At 34.1% G+C, this 25,495-nt stretch overlaps 2 protein-coding genes and 1 long non-coding RNA gene across 7 annotated transcripts in view; 2 read left to right on the forward strand and 1 right to left on the reverse strand.

The window, feature by feature from the left end:
- Nucleotides 1-1,103: 1,103 nt before the first annotated feature.
- LOC123684625 lies at nucleotides 1,104-8,487 on the reverse strand. Its single transcript, XR_006748163.1, has 3 exons — nucleotides 8,401-8,487; nucleotides 8,094-8,330; nucleotides 1,104-1,273 (listed from the first exon to the last, which is right to left on the reverse strand). It is a non-coding gene; the product is annotated as an uncharacterized LOC123684625 (long non-coding RNA).
- On the forward strand, nucleotides 4,407-7,534 carry LOC123684624 (cytochrome b5-like). Of its 2 annotated transcripts, none has more exons than XM_045623942.1 (4): nucleotides 4,407-4,576; nucleotides 5,769-5,897; nucleotides 6,236-6,312; nucleotides 7,271-7,534. In XM_045623942.1, the coding sequence occupies exons 1-4, from the start codon at nucleotides 4,457-4,459 to the stop codon at nucleotides 7,314-7,316; spliced, it is 372 nt and encodes a 123-aa protein (XP_045479898.1). In that variant the 5' UTR covers nucleotides 4,407-4,456; the 3' UTR covers nucleotides 7,317-7,534. The 2 variants fall into 2 exon arrangements, with proteins under 2 accessions (XP_045479898.1, XP_045479897.1); XM_045623941.1 differs by lacking the exon at nucleotides 4,407-4,576 and adding an exon at nucleotides 4,905-5,180 and having other exon boundaries at nucleotides 7,271-7,531.
- Nucleotides 8,488-9,213: 726 nt separating the features above from the next.
- The window catches only part of LOC123684627 (prothoracicostatic peptide), a 42,508-nt gene continuing 26,226 nt past the window's right edge, over nucleotides 9,214-25,495 (forward strand). For 2 of the 4 annotated variants that reach the window (XM_045623946.1, XM_045623948.1), the window contains exon 1: nucleotides 17,283-17,415. The gene's annotated coding sequence lies outside the window, so the exon portion shown is untranslated. Of the gene's footprint in view, nucleotides 9,357-10,652; nucleotides 10,903-17,282; nucleotides 17,416-25,495 lie in introns of those variants that run through there. The other 2 variants (XM_045623947.1, XM_045623945.1) reach the window with 2 other exon arrangements.

The raw sequence follows: 25,495 nt of genomic DNA on the forward strand, positions 1-25,495 counted from the left end.
TTGCGTTTTTTTTACATCTTTCTAGTTTTCTTCCTCATATGAAACCCATTGAATGTTCAGAAATTATGCTAATGAAAACTAGTTGAGTGCTAAGTAAGCTTTATCAATTTATTCTTCCGGCCCTTGAGGGTTGCTGAACAGTACAAATTATAGAGTGAACTATATCTTGTCCAATATTAACTAAAAGTTATGGGCTCATTCGTGTTTCTCTTCTGTTGTAGGTTAATTTTAACTAATTAACTTAAGAAGCCGACATTAGCAATTCTTTCCAAAAAAAATATTTGCTTTCTGTTGATGAAATGGTAAAATTTCTAATTTTAATATCCTTCCATCTAGCGACAAAACGTCAAAGCATTATACACGATTGGTACTTCCCTCTAGTGGTGATAATCTGAAGCTCAAAGATGTGTGCTGCCCTCTAGCGGCAAACGTCTAAAGCTGAAAAACAAAAAATACCTAGTTTTCCATCTTTGGTCACCATAGTAGGCTATCCTATTTTTGAAGCTTCAGTATTTGACCACTAGAGGACACATTGGTTATACTCTTTTAGAAGGTTTGAGTTTTTTCCCCAGAGGGTAGCATTAGACAAACCCATTTTGTATACTTTAGTATTTTGCCGCCAGAGCGACACTGCTAAACCTCTTTAAAAGCTTCGACAATTCACCACTTGAGGGCACCACTAGGCAAACCCATTTTAGATAGTTCTGTATTTTGCCGCCAGAGAGCGACACTAGTGCACCTTTTTAAGAACTTCGAAAATTCACCACCTGAAGGCAGCACTAGCTGAACCCATTTTGGATACTTCATTATTTTGCCACCAGAGGACGCACTAGCTTTACCCACTTAAAAACTTTGAGCTTTTCCCGCAAGAGGGCACTCTTAGAAAAACCCATTTTGGGAGCTTTAGCCTCTTGTCAACAGAGAGCAGTACTATAACTTACATTTTTTAAAGATCAGCTTGTAAAATTTCAGGCGTTTGGATATTAGTATTTTGTGGGATAAACTATACTGTTGTCCCATGATCTCTCAATTTTTCTTTCATTTATTTGATTCCAGAAGAACCTTAATTTACTTATTTCTAGGGATCAAATGATAAAATCGAATTAACTAAATAATCAATTTTATTTTCAAATTGTCATTAATACACAAAAAATAATAATAATGTTCACATTTGTTTTATGGAAGTACTTTTGAAGCAAGAGGAACAATTTCGTCTTTGCTGATGAGCTTGCCTCTTGAGTGATGGTCTGACTGAATATTTGCATTGGGCTACCTACAATGAAAAAAAAACAGCATGAGAGATATTAAACAATATCAGACAAATTTATAGCACCATTAGAATGATATGAATATTTTAAACTGGCAGATCAGGGGTCAAAAAGAAAAATCTTCCAAACAAGATATGCATTCAATTCATTTGTACACCGCGTCACTGAAAGAGTGAAAGAAATTGAAGAAGCCAAAATGGGTAAATAGAAAATTCCAACAAATCTGATAAAACTGTTCTGGATTGTCTGAAATGCTTTTTGCGGCGAGCGGGAATGTTGAAATCTGACACCAAAAATTTTTTCAAAAGTTGTTCCTTCGGTAGGACAAGCTATCAACTGAATCCATCTTCAAAACGCATTTTGTCTATTTTGTTGTTGATTGTGCTTATTTATTTCATTCATAATGAGAATCGCGGACGTCATTGCATTGCTAACTTAAATGTAATCATACTCACACAGTTTCACCACATATAGTGGTATACCTATGTGACTCTCGATTCAGCTTGAAGAAATTGAATATAAATCCAGAATCCAGCCTATGTTGAAATCCATAGAATAATTTCTAGGATAATCTTATACTAGGAGCTGCGACAAATCTGAATAACACCGTGTAAAAATACGTGAGGCAGAATAATGGTTTATTTACCTCCGAAGGATTCAGTAAATATTGAACCATGGAATTCTCAGAATGTGAATTACCTACTCTCTCTGGATATAATCCGAGAGAATGCATCTAGCAACGTTTGTGGTATGACAGTGAATAATTTTCCCATGATTAAAAATCGATGCGAATTTTACCCATACACGTGGTATGAAAACGACACTATATAGATTCATATCTACAGTATGACGTGCATAGGGTTGGCCAAATTGGCCACTTTTGAATGGGAAGTCATATTTCTATACTAGATAGATAAGAACTGATGTCGGTGTCTAAGAACCAATTTTCATGAGGAGCTCATTCGCGACAATCACAACTGCATAGTTATTACCGTTACATAGTTATACAGGGTGTTTTTAGAAATATTGCTGAACCTTTTTTTTTTTGAAAATTTTTCATTTCTGTAAAAATATTCATGCAGTTACTTTTTATTTAGAATTCGATGACGTTCATTAAATTTACCGCAAACTGATATTTCATGAAATATCACTATGAAAATATTTTTTCAAAATATGTAGAAATATATGGGATGTCCCATTGAAAGAATATTTTCATAGCAATATCTCATAAAATATCAGTATGCGGAAAATTTAAAACGTCATCGAATTCTGCATAAAACTATAAGAATGTTTTTACAGAAAGGCAAAACTTTCAACAGAAAAAAAGTTACAGCAATATTTCGAAAATGAATATTTTCGAAAAACACCCTGTAACTAAGTAACGGTGATAGGTATGGAGTTGTGGTGTTCGAGAGTTTCTCTTGAAAATTGTCCCTCAGACATCGATATGAGTTTTCGTTTATCTAGAATAGAAATACTACTTCTCATTCAAAAGTGTCCAATCACCCCACGTGAGTCAAAATTTGCATTTGAGAGTAAATGTTCATTGTTTTAGCTCAGTGTACATTCAAGAAAAAAAAACAATATTGAAAAATTATAGAAAGAAATTGTAGAGCAATATGGCTTTCAAAAAAGTTGATTACATGATCTCAAAAAAAACTTCCTGGCAGTCCTTGTATTTTACATTTTTATTTCTTGTTTTTACACAGTCGGGTTCTCCTTTCCTGACATCCTCTACGCCACTGCATACAGAAACTATGGTGATAACAGAATCGGACAATCATTTATCAAACTACGTGAATCAACTTATTGGTTCATAAATATTTTCTAGGAAACCTCGATTCATTTGGTCAAAGTGAACTGCAGTTATCGGATATGTGTCGATTGCACACAAAACAGGATGATCCCTGATTTTTCGAAATCCTATTAATAAATTCAATTGTAAACGAACGTGTCTGATTATTCTAATGTAATAGTTAGAATGATTGCGGCATATTTAGATAACCATAAAAAAATTGTACTTCCGAGTCTATACGATAGGTTGAGGAAGCATTGGAATCCCTTTTGGGAATGAAAAAAATTTTTGGTATTCGATTTTAGAATTTTCATTAGCGAATTGCATTTCAGACCAAGCCGAACAATTTTGGTTTGGTAACAGGCTAATTGAGAAGTCCCCGGTCTACCATAGTAAAACACATTTTTTTTGGCAAAATTCGATTTTATTATTCAACATAGTTGCCTTCGAAAGCGATACAGCGATTATAGCGATCTTTCAACTTTTCGATACTATTTTTGTAGTACGATTTGTCTTTCGCTTCAAAATAGGCCTCAGTTTCGGCGATTACTTCTTCATTGGCGTTAAATTTCTTTCCAGCGAGAATTCTTTTGAGGTATGTGAACTGGAAAAAGTCGCTGGGGGACAGATCTGGCGAATACGGTGGATGCAGAAGCAATTCGAAGCCCAATTCATGCAATTTTGCCATTGTTTTCATTGACTTGTGACAGGGCGCATTGTCTTGATGAAACAGTTCTTTTTTTTTCAAATGGGGCCGCTATATAACGCTATATAATAATCGCTGTTGATGGTCTGGCCCTTTTGGAGGTAATCAATAAATATTATACCTTGTGCATCCCAGAATACTGATGCCATAACTTTGCCAGCTGACTGTTGTGTTAGTCCCTACTTCCACTATTTTACCTGTCATTGTGTTATAGATGGAAATTTTGAAGCAAAAATTCAGGATCAGATAGTACTCGATGAGATCTTCAAAATGATGTATCGCAACACCCCTCACCCCTTAAAATCAACGGGTTGTACTCGCCCCCGTTAGGGGGTTGCAGTTACAAGGATGCGAAAAGCGGAAAAGTTGTTCCCCCTCGAATCAGAAATTGACAGGTCAGAGCGATTTTCCAAATTTTCATTTTAAAGTCACAAAATCGAGGTGTAAAGTTTTCGTTGGACCACACTGTATATCTTTATTCTATAACAAATTTAAATCGATCTCATTGTTCTTTGAGGATTAAATATATTTTTGACAATTTGGGATCATTTTTTTGAGTAGTGTAGATTATTATCATCTTCCTCGTAAGATTATTATCATTATCTTCAGTTCAAATATATGTATAAAGAATAAATTCAATTGTTCTGAAATTCAGTATCCGCTCAGTTTATTCTGTTATTCTTCTCAATGACTGCAATAAAATTATTTACTAAAGAAGAGGTGTTGAGGCATGATGGAAAAAAAGAAAAAGATGTTTGGTTGATTATTGATAAAAATGTTTATGATGTGACAACATTTTTGAAAGATGTGAGTAGTGCTTTTTTGTTGTCAATTTTAATTTGGTTTGCATTTTAAAGGGTTCATGCAATATGCTAATTTTGAATGCAAATCTACAGGGTGATATTTTTTGTAGAAGAGTGCTCGCTTCTTTCTTCCAGTTTTTTATTTTCGGTGGACCACTGGTAGTTCAGAAAAAGATAAAAAGAAAATTTGGTCCAGTACTATCAGTACATTAATTAATTATGATATGGGGGAATAACCCAAGAGCAACGTTCTTGGTAGTAGATATAAGTATGTTGGATCACGTATTGGAATTCCCATTGAATCCAAGTTAGGAATAACCAATCTTGTCTTCAGACAAATGAATTAGTTGCTACGAGGTAGACGAATCAGATAGACAATAAATAATCTTAATCTTCTCTTGTGCGAATGTCTCGAAAATTGTGTTATTTTTCTGTGAACAAATTCGAGAATTAGTACTTGTTGTATTTTACGTTTGATAAGTTTTCACATGGAAGAAATAACGTATTATAAATTAGACGATATAGTAAGGAACAATGGAAAAACAACTGATAGGACGTGGATTCTTGTCAAGACTGATGTATACGATGTGACCCATTACATGAAAGATGTGAGATAAATTTCAATTTAAGATAAGCACGTAAGATACTTCTGTAACGATTCACTCCTGAAAATTTGATGCATTGCTCTAGTAACGAATTCATTAAGAACTAAGGTTGGAAAACTCAATTTTATCTCACGAAGGCTAAGTTACTGTTTTCATATGCCACCTGAATAGGTATATTTTTTGTTTATTACAAATTTTACAAACGAAATTTTGCGACGAAATGAATTTTTCGAGTTCTTTTGCATTTTATATTGCATTTTGATTTATTTTCGTGTCTTTTTTTTGTGAATCGAATTACTTCCACAATTTTCGTTGGTTTATCCTGAAATTTTTCTGCGAGTGCAAAATTAAAGAATGATTATGATTTTTGCTCAATTAGTTCCGAAGAAAATCAATAAAATCCCCTCAACTTTGGAAGGCTGTTCATTCTTGAAAAAAATTATTCGAACATCTCCGTATATTTTTCATCGCAAAATAAGGTGGTAAATTACCGATTAGAAATTCTGTGATACCCAGTATGTACTCAAATATTCGACCTGTTATTAACTGGAATGTCGATACGATTGCTAAATTACCCGAAAATTCACACAGCATCCTGGTGGATCTGAACTTGTAGAGGAATATGCAGGAAAGGATGCAACCTCAGCATTCCACGAAGCAGGACATTCCAGTGACGCACGTAAGCAGTTGAAGGCATTGAAAATAGGCGAGCTACATCCTGTAAGTAGTTTATGTCAGCTTAGAAATGAGGAGTTTTTTGTGTTTTTCACTCTCAAAAAGTTCTATCTTAGCCTAATCTTCTGTATCTACCTAACTAAATGTAGAGATGTATAAAATGCAAAATACTAAATGTTTTTTCATTTTATATTTGAAATACGAAATGCAAAATAGTATTTCCAAAATATTTCTCATTAGAATAATATATTTAGGCGTACAACTTTTCTTCCGCCTTTTTTTTTTTGTGTTGAAATCGAAGAGGAATTAATATAAATAGTATGGAATTTATTCCGTTTTTCAATATTTTAATTCAGCTTATGATTGTGTTGAATTAATTTCAGGATGAGCGAGGAAATAACGTCAAAAAACCTACTTCAAAAGTTAAAAGTGAAAATGAGCCACCATCAGAAAAAAACAGGTGAGTCTTCAATATTCATGCATGGGATCGGTAAACATTTTTCTCTAATTCTGTGGTTATTCCGTTCATTCTTCCACATCTTGTAGAACAAAATCGTGCGAGAATATATCAGAAACGCACAGTTTTCATGGTTATTTTTTATTATTCTATGTTGGCACTCCGAACTTTCCGCTACGGCTTTATCTGTCAATTCATCAAATTGCCTTAAAGAAATCAGTTCTGCCAACCAACATTTTTCAATGCAAAAATCACTAAATTATATTTATGGAAATATTTCATTAATTTCAATGAAAATGCAATGAATTAGAGAAAATAATGTATAATACTCGTACAGAAGGCTCATTCTACCACTCGTTCATTCCAAAACTCGCCACTTCGTGGCTCGTTTTTGAATTTTGAACTCGTGGAAGAATATCAATGCCTTCTGCACTTGTATTATAAATTACTATTCTGGTGTAATCTTTCGCTGTTGGGTAAAACATTTTAATAGTGAGGTTCCTGAAGAGGCACAATTCTAATTCGCACAAGTCTAGCTATTGAAGGATTGTGGTGGTCATAAAGAGAACATGAGGATTCATCTGTCAAAATACGTAAATTTGTAAATTCGTTATTGTCTAGTATTTTTTCTCTTTTCTTCTGGGAAATTTTTTTGGGTAGGTTCTTTGGGGGTTTGCACTCTGCAAAGTGTCAGTCATTTGGGAAAACGTCTCTTGTAGTTATCGAAATATCATATAACAAATATATTAATTTTTTAATGACCATTTTTACTTAAGCCTCTATTGGGGAAGTTGAGTACAGAAATTTTCAGCTTTTATACAATGAAGTATCTAAGTATAAGGTCCACGGGCTCTTTGATCAATACTCGGCATTAGATTAGAATAAAAATAGCAAAGTTGACTTTCAACATGAATTCGAATATATCGCCGATATGGTATGACTTTTTATTTCTTTATTTCAGAAATTTTCTGGATATTATATCATGTGGTTTGTGTGGAAGAAACTGATATCCTACGATATAGATAGTTTTTTTTTATGTCTCCACTATTTCTTGGGATTACATAACTCCAGGAATTAAAAGGAACTAAATTGAGTTCCTAGGATTGAGAATGATTGATTGAGAATGAGAAGATGATGGAAAATAGAACATACTAATCGATTAATTTCTAAAAATGATAACTTTTTATACACCTACATAATAAAGGACAGTTTTATATTAAATATCCTTTTTTGATTTTCCTCCCGTTCTGTTTGTTAGTGGATCTAGTTACAATTATGGGATGAAATTAAAGAAGGCTCCATTAGAACTACATTCTCAAATCTGTTTGGGAATACACAGGATGTACCAAAAATGTATATAAATGACCAAATAGGTTTCTTATTATGGGACACCCTGTTTTTAATTGAATTTTCTGCTTCTATTGAATGAATGAACCCAAATTTTTCATAGTTTCGAAGTTTCATATGCTTAAAACATACCGTTTTTTGAGATATCTCTATTTATCATAAATTGGAAGGTCTTTGAAAAAAGGTAATAATTTCGAAACTAATGAATTTATTTTAAAAATATTTTGGTAGTGAATTCTAGAAGAACGGAGGTTAGTATTGACTTTTTGTTAATCATTGAGAACTCTACTGGGTGTTCAAAATTGGACGATACATTGATGACTTAATCAAACATTAATATCCATAAATTTCAGCTTTTAACCGTAATAGAGAGTCGCGTCAATAGTGGAACACCTGTATATAAATATCTATAGTACACAAGGAAAGATTCGTCCTACCGAAGTTATTCCCTGTATCCTATTGCTTGCCATCCAGCAATTGCCAGTAATCCACTTGTTGGCAATCTTTGCTCCGAATTCCATTTTTCGGCGTAAATCCACATACGGAAAATTCTTCAGGGAATTGAAATAGCAACGAATGGAAAGAGGGACGTCTTGAGGTAGAAACCAGAGTTCCAGAGGATGTAAGTCATCTTGGATAAATCTCCATAAGAACTATTCGGACCCTCTCAAGAACTGCAAACAAATAAGTTGTTGATATTTCATAGAATGAAACGATGTGAGATGTTTTATTGTTTCCGCTGACCTCTTAATAATAGCTTAGTAACTAACCCGAATTCATCATTTTATGACCCCTTGTAATGTCATGATTACTCATTAATGAATGAATTTCATAGACAACCGAACATAGAAATATTCAGCAGCATTACCAATGATGTCACTTTACTGAAATGTGTTTCACATTTACAATTTAAGCTCTATGTACTCACAATATTTCACTATGTAATTTCATAGAACGATTAAATTCCTAATTCAAATCAAGGCTCCATCGAACTGTCAAGTTTATTTATTTACTCTATGGTGCTTTCGATTAGATACTGATTGTGACGACTACGTAAGAGAAAGACGAATTACAAGAAAATTCCTGATAAATATGGCATAATCTATTTAAACCGCATCCTTGAGTTTGCTACCCGAAAAGTGCCAGAATTTGTACGAGAAAATTCAGAATTCATAGCGTGGTGAAGGGAGAAGAATGTTTCGCACTATTCTGAGTCAGTATTTTTGGCATACTTAATTTACGAGCATTGCAGAAAATGGGCTAAATACTCTATGCTGAAAGTATTGAACATCAAGGACAATATTGATGTTAGCAGATATCACAAACTAGTAATGTTCATCAAACGACAAAAAGTGGGATATAACCCAAAAAAATCACAAGTGCTCGAACAAAAACATATAAAAGAGTAAAGTTTATATCGAATGATCCTGATAATACATTCCTGATGAAGAAATGTTTTTATAAAATGGAATTAAATCAATCGTTCAACATATTCAGATCAATACATAATTTATTAATATGATTTAATGTAATAACTATCTTTATTTGATTTGTAGGTCGCATTGATTTTCGGAGTAGCAGGCGCACTGACAAAAGATGAATTATATAGGCTGCAGAGAAAAGGTGTACAAAATAATATAGGATCGAAATTTTTGATGTCAGTCAATTCTCAATTAGGATATTCAGTGTGGTGGATAATGGTGAGCATACACTCTAACTCGAGAGATCACACCTCACACGAAAGAGTTTTCGTTATATATAGAAACTATAAATGTTCAGTACAGCCAGCAGGCATAAATACGTTTTCTAAATTACTATCAATAATCGTTCCCCATTGGAGCAACAGCATCTTTATTATACTGGTCATTGCTTTCGGCGTTTTTCTCTGTCTATTCTTTCTGACAGTGAACCAGATTTTTCAGCCTTCAAACGATTTGGCGGTTGCCCGGTTGGAAATCCACTTCTGTATCTGAAGGTTACATTGAAAACTCATTAATAAATAAAGTAGAAACTGCTGAAAATTCACCTCAACACACAGCTCCAACATATATCGTAAGGAACGATATCAATGTGAATTGTAAATTACTCAAAATGTCAAATGTCGATTATTCCGTCTATGAGCTTCTCGAATTGTTCAATCAGCAGAATAAGTATCAACCTCAGAGTAATAAACATAGATAGATAGATAGATATGTTTATTCTCATTGAAATAAACAGAGAGGGAGCATATGTCATTTTCAATAGGCAAATTTTGTCTCCAACATGAACTATCAAATTTAACATGAAGCGCGCGGAAATGAAAACATATCAGTGATACGATATTTCACTCAATTCGCGAGTTTCTCCACAAAGAACGCATTTCTTATATCCCATAGTGAATCAATGTTTCATATTTACACAAAATATATTGAAATAAATACCTAAATATATCAGAAATTCAGAAAACAAACTTCAAGCGCGCCAAACGACGTGAAACATCCGATGACACTAGGAGAGCAAAAGTTGCCAAACCTTGGTTTTCAGAAGGTAAATACAGAAATTAATAAATATTCTGCTTATTATAAATTCGACCAGTAGGAAAAATATCGGATCCCAAATATTCAAATTTGCATATTTAATCGGGAATCACTCAAATAAATATATTTCATTCAATATATTATATTCATTCATAACGATATAGGAAAATTGTGGATTTGAAAATATATCACAATCCGACAACGTAATCTAACAATGTTGGGGACATATAAAAATTGCGTATACTTCCTCTATCTACGTTTATTATTCTATGTTTCCGCCTGAGAGTTACCGTGTTCACGGCCGGCTGGACAAAATTAGACCCTTTTAAGCTCAAAATTCGAAAAATGCAGAAATCGTGTCCAAATAATAAAAAATAAGTCATTTTTCCACGTGCATCTCTGTCAACCGAAAAAAACAAAAGGAAGATTGGAAGGAGGGGCTTTTTCGGGAAGCAACCTGTGCGTAGGCCATCGTGAGTATCCTCCATAAGCTGTGTGCGGCCATACCGCCCTCTCAACAATTCCCTGGCGGGGTAACAAGTATAAAACCGGAGACGGAACTGATCAGAGCCGCTATATACGCTAGCAGCCTGTTCTTTGGTCCTGATCAACCCTTACGCCGGTTCCCCGTGTTGCGTTTTTGCCCAACAGCCAACACACCACCGTCTGGCTTGACCGTGCTACCGGCAAAGTTGGGAGAAGTTCGGAAAAACTGTGAAAATTCGAAACGGTGAGTTTTGATTTTCTTAACAAATAATAATAGTCCAGTTTTCACAGGAAAGTTTAGGGGTAGTTTTGATTTCTTCAAATTTATATGATTTTTGGGGGTGTTGAATCCAAATCTGAGGTTTTCCACCAAAATTTCGTGACGAAAATTTGAGAAAAATGAAAAAAAAAAAGAAAAAAATTTTTGGTGCTTTTTTGCATATAACTCGGAAAATATCAATTTTTCGTGAAAGACCCTTCCATACAAAAACAAAGCGAATAAAATTTCCTACAAATTTCTCCTATTGAGTTTTTTGTACGACAAACCATTCTGGCTCAAACGATAGTTCAAAATTGGTGTATCCCACTTTCTTCACAAATTATAATGGTCCAGTTTTTCATAGGATAGTTTTGGGGTTGTTTTGATTTTTCCGATTTTACATATTTTTTGGGGTGTCGAATCCAAATCTGAGGTTTGCCACCAAAATTTCGAGACGAAACATTGAAAAAAATGCAAAAAAAGTAAAAAAAAATCATATTTTGGCGGTTTTTGCATATAACTCGGAAAATATCAATTTTTCGTGAATGACCTTTCTATACAAAAACAAAGTAAATGAAATTTCCTACAAATTTTTCCTATTGAGTTTTTCTGTCCGATAAACCGGTTTGGCTCAAACGATAGTTGAAAATTGGCGTATTTTATCTGTCCCTACAAAAACCCACTTTCTTCACAAATTATAATCGTCCAGTTTTTCACATGAAAGTTTTGAGGTTGTTTTGTTTTCTTCGATTTCATGTCTTTTCGGGAGCCGAATCCGAATCTGAGGTTTTCCACCTGAATTTCGAGATGCAACATTGAAAAAAATGCAAAAAAGGTTAAAAAAAAATCATTTTTCTGCAGTTTTCTGCATATACCTAACTCAGGAAATATCAATTTTTCGTGAATGACTCTTCCATATAAAAACAAAGTAAATAAAATTTCTCTAATTGAATTTTCTTGTCTTTTGGCTCAAACGATAGTTGAAAATTGGCGTATTTTATCTGTCTCCACAAAAACCAACATTTTCACTTCAAAACTTCAATTTATTATCAATGGCATGTCGTCTACTCGAAAATTACCTCTTCCAATACAGTCCAGATAGATTTAAATTATAAAGCCATCTTCAGTTTAGAAAAAAAAAAAGTTTATTTCTTTATATTGGTTTCAATTTTCAATTAATATGTTGATGGAATAATACCGTCATAGTATTTATACAACAGAGTACTGAAATTACAATTGTTGTTGAAAAAGGTCAACCAGGAAAAATTGATATTTTCTGGGTTATATACAAAAAAACCGCCAAAGATCAAATTTTTTACCTTTTTTCGCATTTTTTGAAACTTTGGTGGAAAACTGGAGATTCGGATTGAGCATCCCAAAAATATATAGAATAGAAGAAATCAAAACTCAAAACTACTTCAAAAAGTGTTTTTTTTTCAGAGACGGGTAAAATAAGTAAATGTTCAACTATCGTTTGAGCCAAAACGGTTTATCGGACAAAAAATTTCAATCAAAGAATTATGTAGGGAATTTTATTTACTTCGTTTTTGTATGGGAAGGTCATTCACAGAAAATTGATATTTTTCGAGTTATATGCAAAAAACCGCCAAAAAAATTAGTTTTTTTACCTTTTTTTGCATTTCTTTCAATGTTTCATCAGGAAATTCAGGCAGCAAACCTCAGATTTGGATTAAGCACATCAACATACATATGAAATCGAAGAAATAAAAACTATCCCAAAAATTGGGTTTTTGCAGGTAGATAAAATACGAAAAATTTTCAACTATGGTTTGAGCCAGAACGGTTCATCGGACAAAAAAAATCAATGATAATAATTTGTGTGAAATTTTATATACTTTATTTTTGTATAGAAAAGTCGTTGTTGAAAAATTGATATATTCCGAGTAATATGCAAAAAACCGCCAAAGAATGAGATTTTTACCCCTTTTTTCATTGTTCCGTCACGGAATTTTGGTGGAAAACCTCAGATTCGGATTCAGCACTCTAAATAACATATTAAATCGAAGAAATCAAAACAATCCCAAAACTTGTGTACCCTTATGAGCACAAATTGACTGGACTATAGAGGTTATATAAGTCTACTTGATGAAAAAACCTTCACTATTTGATAAATACTTTTTTTGTCTAGAAATAAAATTCTAAATTGACAAAATATTGAAAGCCAACCAAAACAAAAATCAAATTATCCAACACTGTATAGGGTGTCCCAAAATTCGAAGCTCACTGTAAGCCTAAAATTATAAGTCTTATAAAACAAATCTTCAAGCCCGAGCTCACAAGTAGATTTAGAAGGCTATGGCCTAAAAATCCCTTCTGCGAATAAGCAACACTTCTAAAGTCTGTATATTATTCGATTCCTAGAAAGTATATGTCATAAATACATAAGACGTTTGGTGTACAATTTCGATTTTATTGCAGATGACATAAAAGATCGCAACAACAATAGTCTGAAAAATATTCCGGAAGAAATTCTATCGAAGTATAGAGATTTTACGAGTTCATTCAGAGCTTAAGTTTTAGCACACGTTTTTTCTTGGGATTGAAACATTTGATTTTATTCCTTCTTTCATTTCGGGGTATTTGTTCACCGAGTTTTGTTATATTGATTTTTTACTTATCTCACCGAATTCAATGGCCATTGAATGAAATAGCAACAGAGAGGATAAAAAGGATACATTTCTTTTTATTTGTAATGTTCGTAATGAAATGAACTTTATAATTTTCTGAGAAGGCAATGATTTCGAGGTACCTTTCTTGGGATTGGCATGGAATGTGCAGAATTATTAATTTTTTGAAAAATTAGTAAATCCCTGACGTGAAGCTTTGAGGCGCTCGTTGCGCTAATTGCAATCTTGGGGACCACATATACATATTTAAAGTTCTGCGAATGTAATTGGAATATGAATAAAGCGCTCAAAAGTCAAATCTATTGTTATAACGGGTGTTTTTTTTAAGTTTTTTTTTTTAAGTTGGCATTACTGTTCAAGATGGCGACCGATTAAACAGCTGTCAAGTGATTTGTTCTCAGTTTGGTTTGGGAATTCATCATGAATAGACTCACGCCTGAACAACACTTGCAAATAGTGCAATTTCATTTCGAAAATAATGGTTCTGTGCGGAATACGTATCGCGCACTAAGTCCATTTTATTTTGTTTAGCGATGAAGCGCACTTCTGGTTGAATGGCTACGTCTACAAACAAAACTGCCGCATTTGGAGTGAAGCTAATCCTCAAGTGTATGTCGAAACACCGTTACATCCAGAAAAACTTACTGTTTGGTGCGCTTTATGGGCTGGTGGAATCATTGGTCCGTTCTTCTTCAAAAACGATGATGGTCAGAACATTACAGTCAATGGTGATCAGTATAGAGCTATGATTACTAACTTTTTCATTCCTGAATTGAACAACCATGATGTCCAGGAGCTGTGGTTCCAACAAGAGGGCGCAACATGTCACACAGGTCGCGCCACAATCGATTTATTGAAAGACACGCCTAATTTCACGTTTTGGACCTGTGAACTGGCCTCCAAGATCTTGTGATTTAACACCTCTAGACTACTTTCTGTGGGGCTATGTAAAGTCATTGGTCTATGCGGATAAGCCACAAACCCTTGACCATTTGGAAGACAACATTCGCCGTGTTATTGCCGATATACGGCCACAAATGTTGGAAAAAGTCATCGAAAATTGGTCGTCTAGATTGGACAACATCTGAGCCAGCCGTGTCGGTCATATGCCAGAAATCATATTTAAAATGTAATGCCACAAGATTATCTTGCGGATAAATAAAATTCATGTCAATCGAACAATTCATCGTTGTTTTACTGCAATTTAAAGTTCTATAGCTATAAAAAAAACACCCTTCAGTTTTGACTTTGAGCGCTCTATTCATATTAAAAATCTTTGGTTCATATTTATTGTTTATATTTATTTTTATCAAATCATTTCAGTTCAATTACGGTTTTCTATCAATTATCATCAAAATCCTTTCAATAACTATCTGGTTTGCGATCTGGCCGAGCGAAATAAATACAATAATAAACTTTATTATTGTATTCATTATAATGGAGGACATATTTAATATGTCCTCCATTATTTTCCCAGTTATTCGTGTTTTCCATTAGGCCCGCAAATTTTCGCAGGTGTTTCCGTATTCAGAAATAATCGTAGGTTCGAATTAGAATTTCAATTTGGAATTGCAAATCGAATTAACATGGTAGGTATACGGATACGTCGAATGAGACAGCTTAGAGTTTGAAGCTTTGATTCGGCAGGATTTGGGATTAGAGCCATCGGCTCAGAATAAAATAAACACGCGAAAAGCTGATTCGACAGCTGGTGACATTTGTTTTTTCGATATTACGCCTTCGTCTGGGAAAAATCTGGAATTTTGTGATAAATCAAGGTATTCAAACGCAATGGATATGATTACCTTGATGGACGATTCAAGTTTGAAGTTGTTTCAAACGAGTTAAATCGTTATTTGCAAGGGGTTCATTTAAAAGGCGTTTTGGACATGCTCAACTCGAAGAATAAAGATAAATTTACACTGGTGTTTTGGAAGGTATAAAATTACTTGTTATTTATTAGGCGTGCAACTTTGCTTCCGCCGTTTTGCAATAGATGGCTGTAGCGGTAAATGGTGGTCGAAATAAATAGATCGTAGATGTCATACAATAAGCTTAGGTATTTGTAAACATAACGCTATCGAATATTAGTCGAATTGTGTCTGCATCATGAAGTTATTCTCGATAAAATATGTCAGCTTACGAGGCGAATTCTCGTCATTTGCGGGAGGTTTTTATTTTCTGCTTTAATATGAAGAAATCTGCTGCTGAGGCTCATCGAATGCTCTCAAATACCTATGGTAAGGCCTCTATTAGTGAATGAACGTACCGAGAGTGGTTTCAACGCTCCAAGAACGGTGGTTTTGACGTCGAAGACCAGCATAGCGGTGAAAGAGAGAAGGTTCTCGAAGATGCAGAATTGGAGGCATTACTTTATCAAGACTTGTGTCACACGCAACAAGAATTGGCAGGATCATTGGGAGTGATACAACAAGCCATTTATAAACGCCTGAAAGTCATGGGAATGATTCAGAAATAAGGAAATTGGGTGCCGTACTAGTTGAAGACGAGAGATGTTGAACGGCGTTTGTTTGCTTCTGAACAGCTGCTTGCAAGGTACATATGCAAGGAATTTTTGCAACGCATTGTGACTGAAGACGAAAAATGGGTTCATTACGATAATCCCAAGCGCAGAAAATCATGGGGATATCCTGGCCATGCTTCCAAGTCGACGGCCATACCGAATATTCACGGTTTTAACGTCATGCTCAGTATTTGGTGGGATCAGCTCGGCGTAGTGTATTATGAGTTGTTAAAACCGACTGAAACAATCACAGGCGATCGTTATCGAACGCAATTAATGCGTTTGAGCCGAGCATTGAAAGACAAACGGCCGCAATACAATGAGAGACACGATAAAATCATTTTACAGCATGACAATGCTCGACCCCATGTTGCAAAAGTGGTCAAGGCATACTTGGAATCGTTGAAATGGAAAGTTCTACCCTACCCGCCTTATTCTCTAGACGTTTCTCCCTCGGACTATCACTTGTTTCGATCAATGGCACTCAATCTGGCTGACCAGCACTTCCAGTATTATGAAGAAGTAAAAAATTGGATCGATTCGTGGATCGCTTCAAAAGATGACCAGTTTTTTCAACGCGGGATTCGTACGCTGCTCGGAAGATGGGAGAAAGTAGTGGCCAGCGATGGACAATACTTTGAATCATAAATGTATAATCAATTGTTTTTATAATAAAGCTTTGAATTTCGAAAAAAAAATTACGGAAGCAAAGTTGTTCGTCTATGTAATTTGCTGTTTCTGAATTTCAATTCACTATTCTGAATTACAACTTGGTTCTTCTGGATTCCAACTTCTGAAATTAAAATAACCATTCTCAAATCCAATTTTTACTGTCTGAATTAAACTTTTCTATTCTGAAATACATGTTTCTGAAATTGAACTTTGAATTTCTGAACTACATTTTATGAAAATGTGTAGTGTTTATAAGCATACTTTTTTGTTATCAATAAATAAGAATACATTTTTTGAAGCCATTGATTTCCTGAATTTTTTTGTTAAAATTACATGACCTTTCAATTGGCGCTTGAATGAAAATTGGCTCAAAAGCTCCGTAATTCACGTCAGTGCTTTCGTCAGCTATTTTTGGGAGATTATTATTATCGTGAAGTCGTCGTTGTTCATTATTTTATCTTGCTGATATAGAGTGTGGTTATGGTGAATAATTTGATAGTTATTTTATTTCTGGCGCACGTGATCCTTTCCAGTCTCCCTGGAATAGTTTGAATAACGTTCCATACGGTGAAATAGTTGAGGTTCGGGATTGAGACAATATTCTGCTAGAATATTCCGAAAGTTTAACTTGGTGGCGCTGACATTTTTGTTATGGTATGAGAGGGTTTTGAACTTTTTGGCTGGAATATTTCAATTGTTATTTAATATCAGGTTATACCGGAAGTTTGATATTATTTTCTTATTTAATAAATTATTTGAGTATGGAGTAGATAGTTTTAAATCAATGGGGTTTTTATAAATTTGAACATATCGGGCCCTACATTTAAGGAGGATTTTACACTTACATATTTCTTCAAGGAAATTAACGCAATTTTACATCCAAATTCGAATTTTCATTTCAATCTTGAATGGTTTCTGTCAAAAGATCAACTGAAACCTTGGCATCTTCAACAACACACATACTTTGTAATTTGTTTATACCGTAACCGACTGGTAAAATTTAAAGTTTTGATATTAACAGAAAAACAACTTCGAACGGTCATAACTACAGAACCCCTAGTTGGATTTTGCCCATTATCGACCTCATATATTGAATTTGAGATTTGAACCTAACCTGAAAAATTCAGATTTCTACGTCCTTCAGTTCGATATTTATCAATAGTTATTATGTGTATGAACGGCCGGAAGGACCGAGTCGAATTTGTCAAACTCTCAAGAGTAATAAACATAGATAGAGGGAGCATATGTCATTTTCAGAAAGCAAATTTTGTCCCCAACATGAACTATCAAATTTGACATAAAGCGCGCGGAAATGAAAACATATTAGTGATACGATATTTCACTCAATTCGCGAGTTTCTCCACAAAGAACGCATTTCTTATGTCCCATACTGAATCAAAGTTTCATATCAACTCAATAGATAAATAAATACCCAAATATATCAGAAATTCAGAAAACAAACTTCAAGCGAGCTAAACGACATGAAGCAACTGATGACACTAGGAGAGCAAAAGTTGCCAAACCTTGGATTTCAGCAGGTAGATACAGAAAATAACAAATATTCTGCTTATTATGAATTCGACAATTAGGAAAAATATCGGATTCCAATATTCAAATTTGCATATTTAATCGTGAATCACTCAAATAAATATATTTCATTCAATATAATATACATTCATAACGATATAGTAGAATTGTGGATTTGAAAAAATATCACAATCCGACAACGTAATCTAACCATGTTGGGGACTTGTAAAAATTTCGTATACTCCCTCTATCTATGTTTATTATATTCGGCACAAACCTGGTTTCCTTATAGTCATAACATTTATCATGTTATATCTTGAAGGTTTGATGTTATTCGAAACATTGTCAGATTCATTCAAACAACGTACGGCATAACACTTCTCGATATGCTTCAACTTTGCGACTTTAAACGAATATACGGAGAACTTTCAATTCACTTATAAGTTTACTGTGGCAAAATTATGCTCCATTCATATTTTCCTCAACATATCCCTCGGCAAGTCGAGAAGTTGCAATGTGTAGAATCACGTTGATCTCTATTCTGCACAAGGAAATTGTTTTACCGAACTACATAGATAAGAGAAATATTTCCTTGAATCGTCGAACACAATATGTGAATCAACTTGTTCTATGAACTTATGCGTTTCAGCAACTATTTTAACTCGAATAGTTCACTGAATAGAGCGGCTTTGATTTTGGATAGGTAGAAATACGTGTAGAAATTAAATTAAGTAGTTTCTGCTTCATTTCTTGTTGAGTGCATCATCAGAATTCTGCCTGTAGATGTATCAGTAATAATAATGCTTCATAAAAATTTTCACATCATTTTATGTTGATAACCAGGATAACAGGGATTGTCAATTTTGGCACCCCTCACCTATTTTGCGTAGACCTCATAGTTTTGAGAGAATTATTTTTTTTTTCAATTTTCTAAGGGTTAGGTATGGAAAATTTTACGAAAATTTTTGGACAAAAAATTTTTTCAGGTGAGATCGGAATTCGGCTCATCAGATACCATCAATTTTCGCACGCTCACCGATTCTTCGTAGTGCTCACGGTTTCGAAGAAAATTGAACTCGAAATTTGGGAAAATATTGAATTTGCCTCCAAAAATCGTTATATCTCCTGAATTATTCGTCATAGACCCCTCAAATAAAACGTTTTTTGAACATCAATTTACGATCTAAAACATACTGAGGTTTCAAGGGCGTAGCTTACGTCCAGGAGAATTTCATCCATTTTCTTCTCGAAAATTTCAGATTTTTACGTATTATTTCTTAAATGATGTACTGATCGCCCAACTGCAAGTATTTTCGTGATCTACATGGTCGAATCAAGCAATAAAATGATACAATATTCCCCTGAAGGAACTTTTATTTTTTTTCAATTTTCGAAAATTTTACGAAAATTTTTTCAGGTTAGATCGAAATTCGGCTAATCAGAGATCGTCAATTCTGGCACCGCTCACCGATTCTCCGTAGAGCTCCCGGTTTTGAGGAAATTTGAAATCGAAATTTGGGAGAAAATTGAATTTGCCTCCAAAAATCGTTATATCTCCTGAATTATTCGTCACAGACCCCTCGAATAAAAACGTTTTTTGAACATCAAGTTACGATCTAGAACAAACTGAGGTTTCAAGGGCGTAGCTTACGTCCTGGAGAAGTTGCAGCCTCGGGAATTTCATCAATTTTTTTTCGAAAATTTCAGATTTTACAAAACAGATCAGATTTTTAACAAAAGTAGTTACACTCACAACGCCATATCTCACAAACTAATGGTCCAACTTCTGTCAAATTTTGACACGTATCGTTGGGTGGTACTAACTAAAAATCTTATATGGATTTAATACTAGCACCGCCATCTGTGGATCAGACCGGGGACTTTTCAATTGGCCTAATATGTCAAAATGAACTAATTTGCCACAGAATTGGAGAAATAACTATTCTAAACTTTATTGGAGCGTGTATCTATCTATGATTTAAAGGCATAACCTACTGAACACAAATGCCATATGAAATGTCAAAAATAATGAACAGTGTTGCCATTTCAACCAATAGATCCTGCCTTCAATAGATCATCTCCTTCTTTCGACGCTTAGCCAATGGACATCTTATATATCGAGAAAAAAAGTGGACCAAAATGGAAATAACCACTAAATTCAATTTCCTTTATTATCATTTCCTTCCGCAGTTCGCAAAGTGGATGTTGCAACTCATTTAATTGTTCCTATTGTTTTGTTAACCTTTCCCGACACGGAAAATCAATTAAGATATTCAACCCTAATGGAAAATGCATGCCGTTTTGCAAGAATCAAGACCTATTCTGTATGCTGCGGATTTCTTTAGTTTTTCTCGAACGACACTCGGACAGAATTGTCGATCTGCAGCAGCTTTGAATGAAAATTAGGGTTTGTTACGAATTGAGGGTTGAATTCTTCGGGGCATTCGAATTTCCTCGTAGTCCCTTGTTGAACGATGTGAATCTTATGAATTTTCAATGAGAGAAAATTCGTACTTAGCAGTTGGGGGTTGATGTTACAAAGACTAGGTGGCCAGGCGTGAAAAAATTTTTCGATTGGGAAAATTCAATTTTATTGGTTTAATATTTACAATGATAAAACTTTGCAATCGTTTGAGGAAAAAATAGACCCCTTCTGCAAATGATTCTCTTCGGTCAGTTTCAAATTAGCCAAATTTATTTATTATTTGGCTTTAATTCTTGCACAAGCTGTATTTTATGGGCACATAATCCGAGATCCCTACTGAAATTATCCAAGTAGTCAAAGGACAAAGGCCAACAAGTTGAGAACAGCGACGTATCGATATTTCGGCGTCTTCTTCAACACTTCGCTCTACAGAAGCAATATTCTCTTCGGTACTCACATTTTTTGTCTTGTTGATAGTTTTGAATCGAAAAAAGTAAAATTAGTGCGAAAACGATCAATACGCTGTATTAGTAATGACGTCACACACCGCCATTTTAGTTCTCTTGTCAGTGTTCGGAATCCAAACAAACAAATTGTCATTCAAATTAGTACGTTGGCGTTGAAGAAATTGGCTTATTTTAATAAATAAGATTATTCAAGGAACGATTTTACTATTAATTGATAGACAGAAGGCACGAGATTAATGCCAGTAAGTTCGAACTTGAAGTTCAACTAATAAACACGGCTTTTTACAAAATCTGAGGAATGATACAGTATTCAAACTTACTGGTATTAACCTCGTTCCTTCTGTCTATCAATTAATACTGAAATCTTTCCTCAAATACTCTTATTTATGAAAATAAGCCAATTCCTTCAACAACACCGTATTAATTTGAATGACAATTTATTTGTTTGGATTCCGAACACTGACAGGAGAACCAAAAATGGCAGTATGTGACGTCACACTAATACAGCGTATTGCTCAACCTTACTGAACAGAATTGTCAAGTCATATTGACATTTTCAACTGTCAAACCATAGACACTTTTCATGCAGCTAAAGGAACAACAGTTAGTTTCTAAGTTAAATTTCTATGGACAAACCCGATGAACAGTTTCAATTTTACAACTTTCGAAACGAAATCTATACAGGAGGGCTTCGAAATTTACTTCCCAAGCTTTATTGTCTGAATTAATAAACCAATACATTCCGATATAATAAGCTATAAAACGAAGAATCATTAAACTGAAAAAGTGTACCTGAGATAAAGCTATACCACAGCATCCCATAATTGTGTAGGAGTATGGAGTAAGAGAGTTACATCGAAATGCAAATAATGAAGCTCTTTGTTTGAAATTTGAGGGTATTCTTCTCGTTCTGATCCAAAGAAAAAAAAGAGCAAGACGAATGAATATGCTGATCGAAGATTATATTTGGAAAAATGATATTGATCTCCCACGATGTGGAAATATACTGCAGTCAGTTGATTTTAACGAAGTACAAGTTATCCCAAATCCCGGATATTTGATAACGAAGCAATATTTCCGGTTTATCGAATCATATCGAGAAACGTACTATATTCTATCTGGCCTATAGAATAGTTATTTATAATTCAAGCAAGAGCGGAAGGTATTGATATTTTCCACGAGCTCAAAATTCGAAAAAGTGCCACGAAGTGGCTAGTTTTTTAATCAACGATTGTTAGAATGAACCTTCTGTACTAGTATTATTATACATTATTTTCTCTTATTCTCTGAATTTTCATTGAAATTAATGGAATGTTTCCATAAATATAGTTTAGTAATTTTTGCATTGAGAAATGTTGGTTGGCAGAACTGTTTTTTGAGTCACAAATTTGACATATAATAGAAAAATCCGTGAAAGAAGACTTCCAAGTACCAACATATAAAAATGAAATAAAGAGTGTTTTTTTAGAGCTATAGAACTTTAAATTGCAATAAAACAACAATGGATTATTCGATTGACATGAATTTTATTTATCCGCAAGATAATCTTGTGGCATTACATTTTAAATATGATTTCTGGCATATGACCGCCACGTCTGGCTCGGATGTAGTCCAATCTGGACGTCCAATTTTCGATGACTTTTTCCAAGATTTGTGGCCGTATATCGGCAATAACACGGCGAATGTTGTGTTCCAAATGGTCAAGGGTTTGTGGCTTATCCGCATAGACCAATGACTTTACATAGCCCCACAGAAAGTAGTCTAGCGGTGTTAAATCACAAGATGTTGGAGGCCAATTCACAGGTCCAAAACGTGAAATTAGGCGGTCACCAAACGTGACTTTCAATAAATCGATTGTGGCACAAACTGTGTGACATGTTGCGCCGTCTTGTTGAAACCACAGCTCCTGGACATCATGGTTGTTCAATTCAGGAATGAAAAAGTTAGTAATCATGGCTCTATACCGATCACCATTGACTGTAACGTTCTGGCCATCATCGTTTTTGAAGAAGTACGGACCAATGATTCCACCAGCCCATAAACCGCACCAAACATTCAGTTATTCTGGATGTAACGGTGTTTCGACATGAACTTGAGGATTAGCTTCACTCCAAATGCGGCAGTTTTGTTTGTTGACGTAGCCATTCATCCAGAAGTGCGCTTCATCGCTAAACAAAATTCGTTTATGAAAATCGGGAACAACGGCACATTGCACTATTTGCAAGTGTTGTTCAGGCGTGAGTCTATTCGTGATGAATTGCCAAACCAAATTGAGAATAAATCACTTGACAGCTGTTAAATCGGTCGCCATCTTGAACAGTAATGCCAACTCAAAGTTATATACCTTGAAAAAAAACACCCTATATAACCATGAAATCTGTGTGAAACTGAGATATTCCGCACGATTTTGTTCTACAAGGTATGGCAGATTCAACGGATCAGCATGAGTATATTATGATCTAAAAATGGATAGATTTGAATGTTTTAAATGAAGAAGTTGTGGTTGTTCGAAGAGATCGCATTTTCATTTCGTCACATTGTCTTTAATTTTCGAATTTTGAGCCTCAGTTCAATAACTTTTGAACGGGAAGACAAGAAACCTGAAATTTTCAGGTAATAAGGAAAATTTCCATTAAAAAAAATCCAATAGAGTTGAGATTTTGCTTGAAGATAGCATTTCCAAGTTTGATGCAGATTGAATGTTTCTGTATCGATTTAATTTCTAATGGGACAAAATTGATATTATATTATCTTCATTTCGAGATTCACTTAGTTTTATCATTTATCTTAGTCACATTTGGCACCTAAGAAAAATAGCTATCTGTAATACGCTCTCACAAATTAATTCAGAAATCTGCTGAGATTAATGATTTTCATTTTCTTGGCTATTTTTCATGGGGATTATTAAAATTTTGTGAAAACAATATATTTCCTCGGTCTTGATACCAAATACATCTCGAGTAATCAACGTTATCTTAAATGGTTACGCTGAAGCATAATTTCAAATTAGGGAGAAAAAATCTCGTTAAACTCGATTCAAGTTAATTTTCTGTGGCGAAAATGAATAAATTATAAATTCCGATGAATTGTCCAGGGCTTCAGATTTTTTATTGTTTGTTTACGAGTTTGAGCAAATGTTGGTGTTCCTCCTAATAACAATTCAGAAGATTCTAGGAGTTATAGAGATATATCGTAGATAATATGATGAAGAACATAGTTTATTTGTAACACACAACTATTAATTATATTTTTCAGAATAAAATTTTCCAAAATACGAAATAGTTCACGTGGTGTTGATCAAATCACAAAAAAAAAGATTGATAATAATCAATCTTCTTTCAATCATAGAAAAAGTGCTTATTGCTTATCAACCACATCAACAAGATATTAGAGAAAAACATAGACATTCTATATTTCTGTTCATAGAATTCAAAAAAGCATTTGACTCTATGAATATACAGTTACTTTTAAATAAACTACATCAAAATATGTTCCAGACGACTGTGATTTGGTTTATTAAGTTCATAGTCAGAATTGTCACATATTATGTATATGTGGATGACTGTGAAAATGAACGGATTGTAATAAATACTGGTGTACCACAAGGTTCAGCCCTGGGTCCAATCCAGTACCTCTTCTGATCTTAGGTTTATATATTTTAAGCTGTGAATATACCTATAAAGGTATGTCCACATATTTTAAACTGTGAACATACCTTTATAGGGAAGATTCATTTCTAGATTCACTTGTGAATCACAGTGAACTAGAGTAAATAATGTATAATACTCGTACAGAATGCACTCTAGAAGGAATTTCAATGCCTTCTGCACTTGTATTATAAATAATTATTCAACAATTTACTATGAAAGTTTAGAATGTTGAGAATAATTGATGAGAAGCCTATGCTTGTAAGTAAACTATGTGTACATTTTGCAGCCATATTTTGTGCAGAAAACTATTGAGCAAAATCGCTTCAACCAATGTAATTCCATCGTAGAATTTAATTCCCAATACGATCAAACTTTTTAAGATTTAAGGGATGGAAAATGTCTTGCAACATGGGGTGTATCCGATGAACTTCTGTTATTTTCGCGAATTTATAACGAGTTGAGAAGGAACAATCTCATCAGTTCTCAGAGAGGATTGAATTAATTTTGGCAGGATAAATCAAAAAGTTTCGAATTTCGATGGAACTTTGCTGTAGTTACTGCAGTCCTCGACCCTTTTAAATCTTTGATTTAATAATTTTAATTGAACTTATCGCATGAAAATATGGAGGATTGGTAGATATTATTACAGAGATATATTGAGCTAT

The sequence above is a fragment of the Harmonia axyridis genome, chromosome 7, assembly GCF_914767665.1.
Source record: "Harmonia axyridis chromosome 7, icHarAxyr1.1, whole genome shotgun sequence".
Taxonomy (NCBI): domain Eukaryota; kingdom Metazoa; phylum Arthropoda; class Insecta; order Coleoptera; family Coccinellidae; genus Harmonia; species Harmonia axyridis.

What these genes read in the sequence shown, in the direction of transcription:
- LOC123684624 (XM_045623942.1), top strand. Translation starts at nt 4,457, where the DNA reads ATGACTGCAATAAAATTATTTACTAAAGAAGAGGTGTTGAGGCATGAT. An exon ending in AAATAGGCGAGCTACATCCT is followed by an intron (nt 5,898 to 6,235) that starts GTAAGTAGTTTA and finishes AATTAATTTCAG; the next exon opens with GATGAGCGAGGAAATAACGT. An exon ending in CCACCATCAGAAAAAAACAG is followed by an intron (nt 6,313 to 7,270) that starts GTGAGTCTTCAA and finishes TCTTTATTTCAG; the next exon opens with AAATTTTCTGGATATTATAT.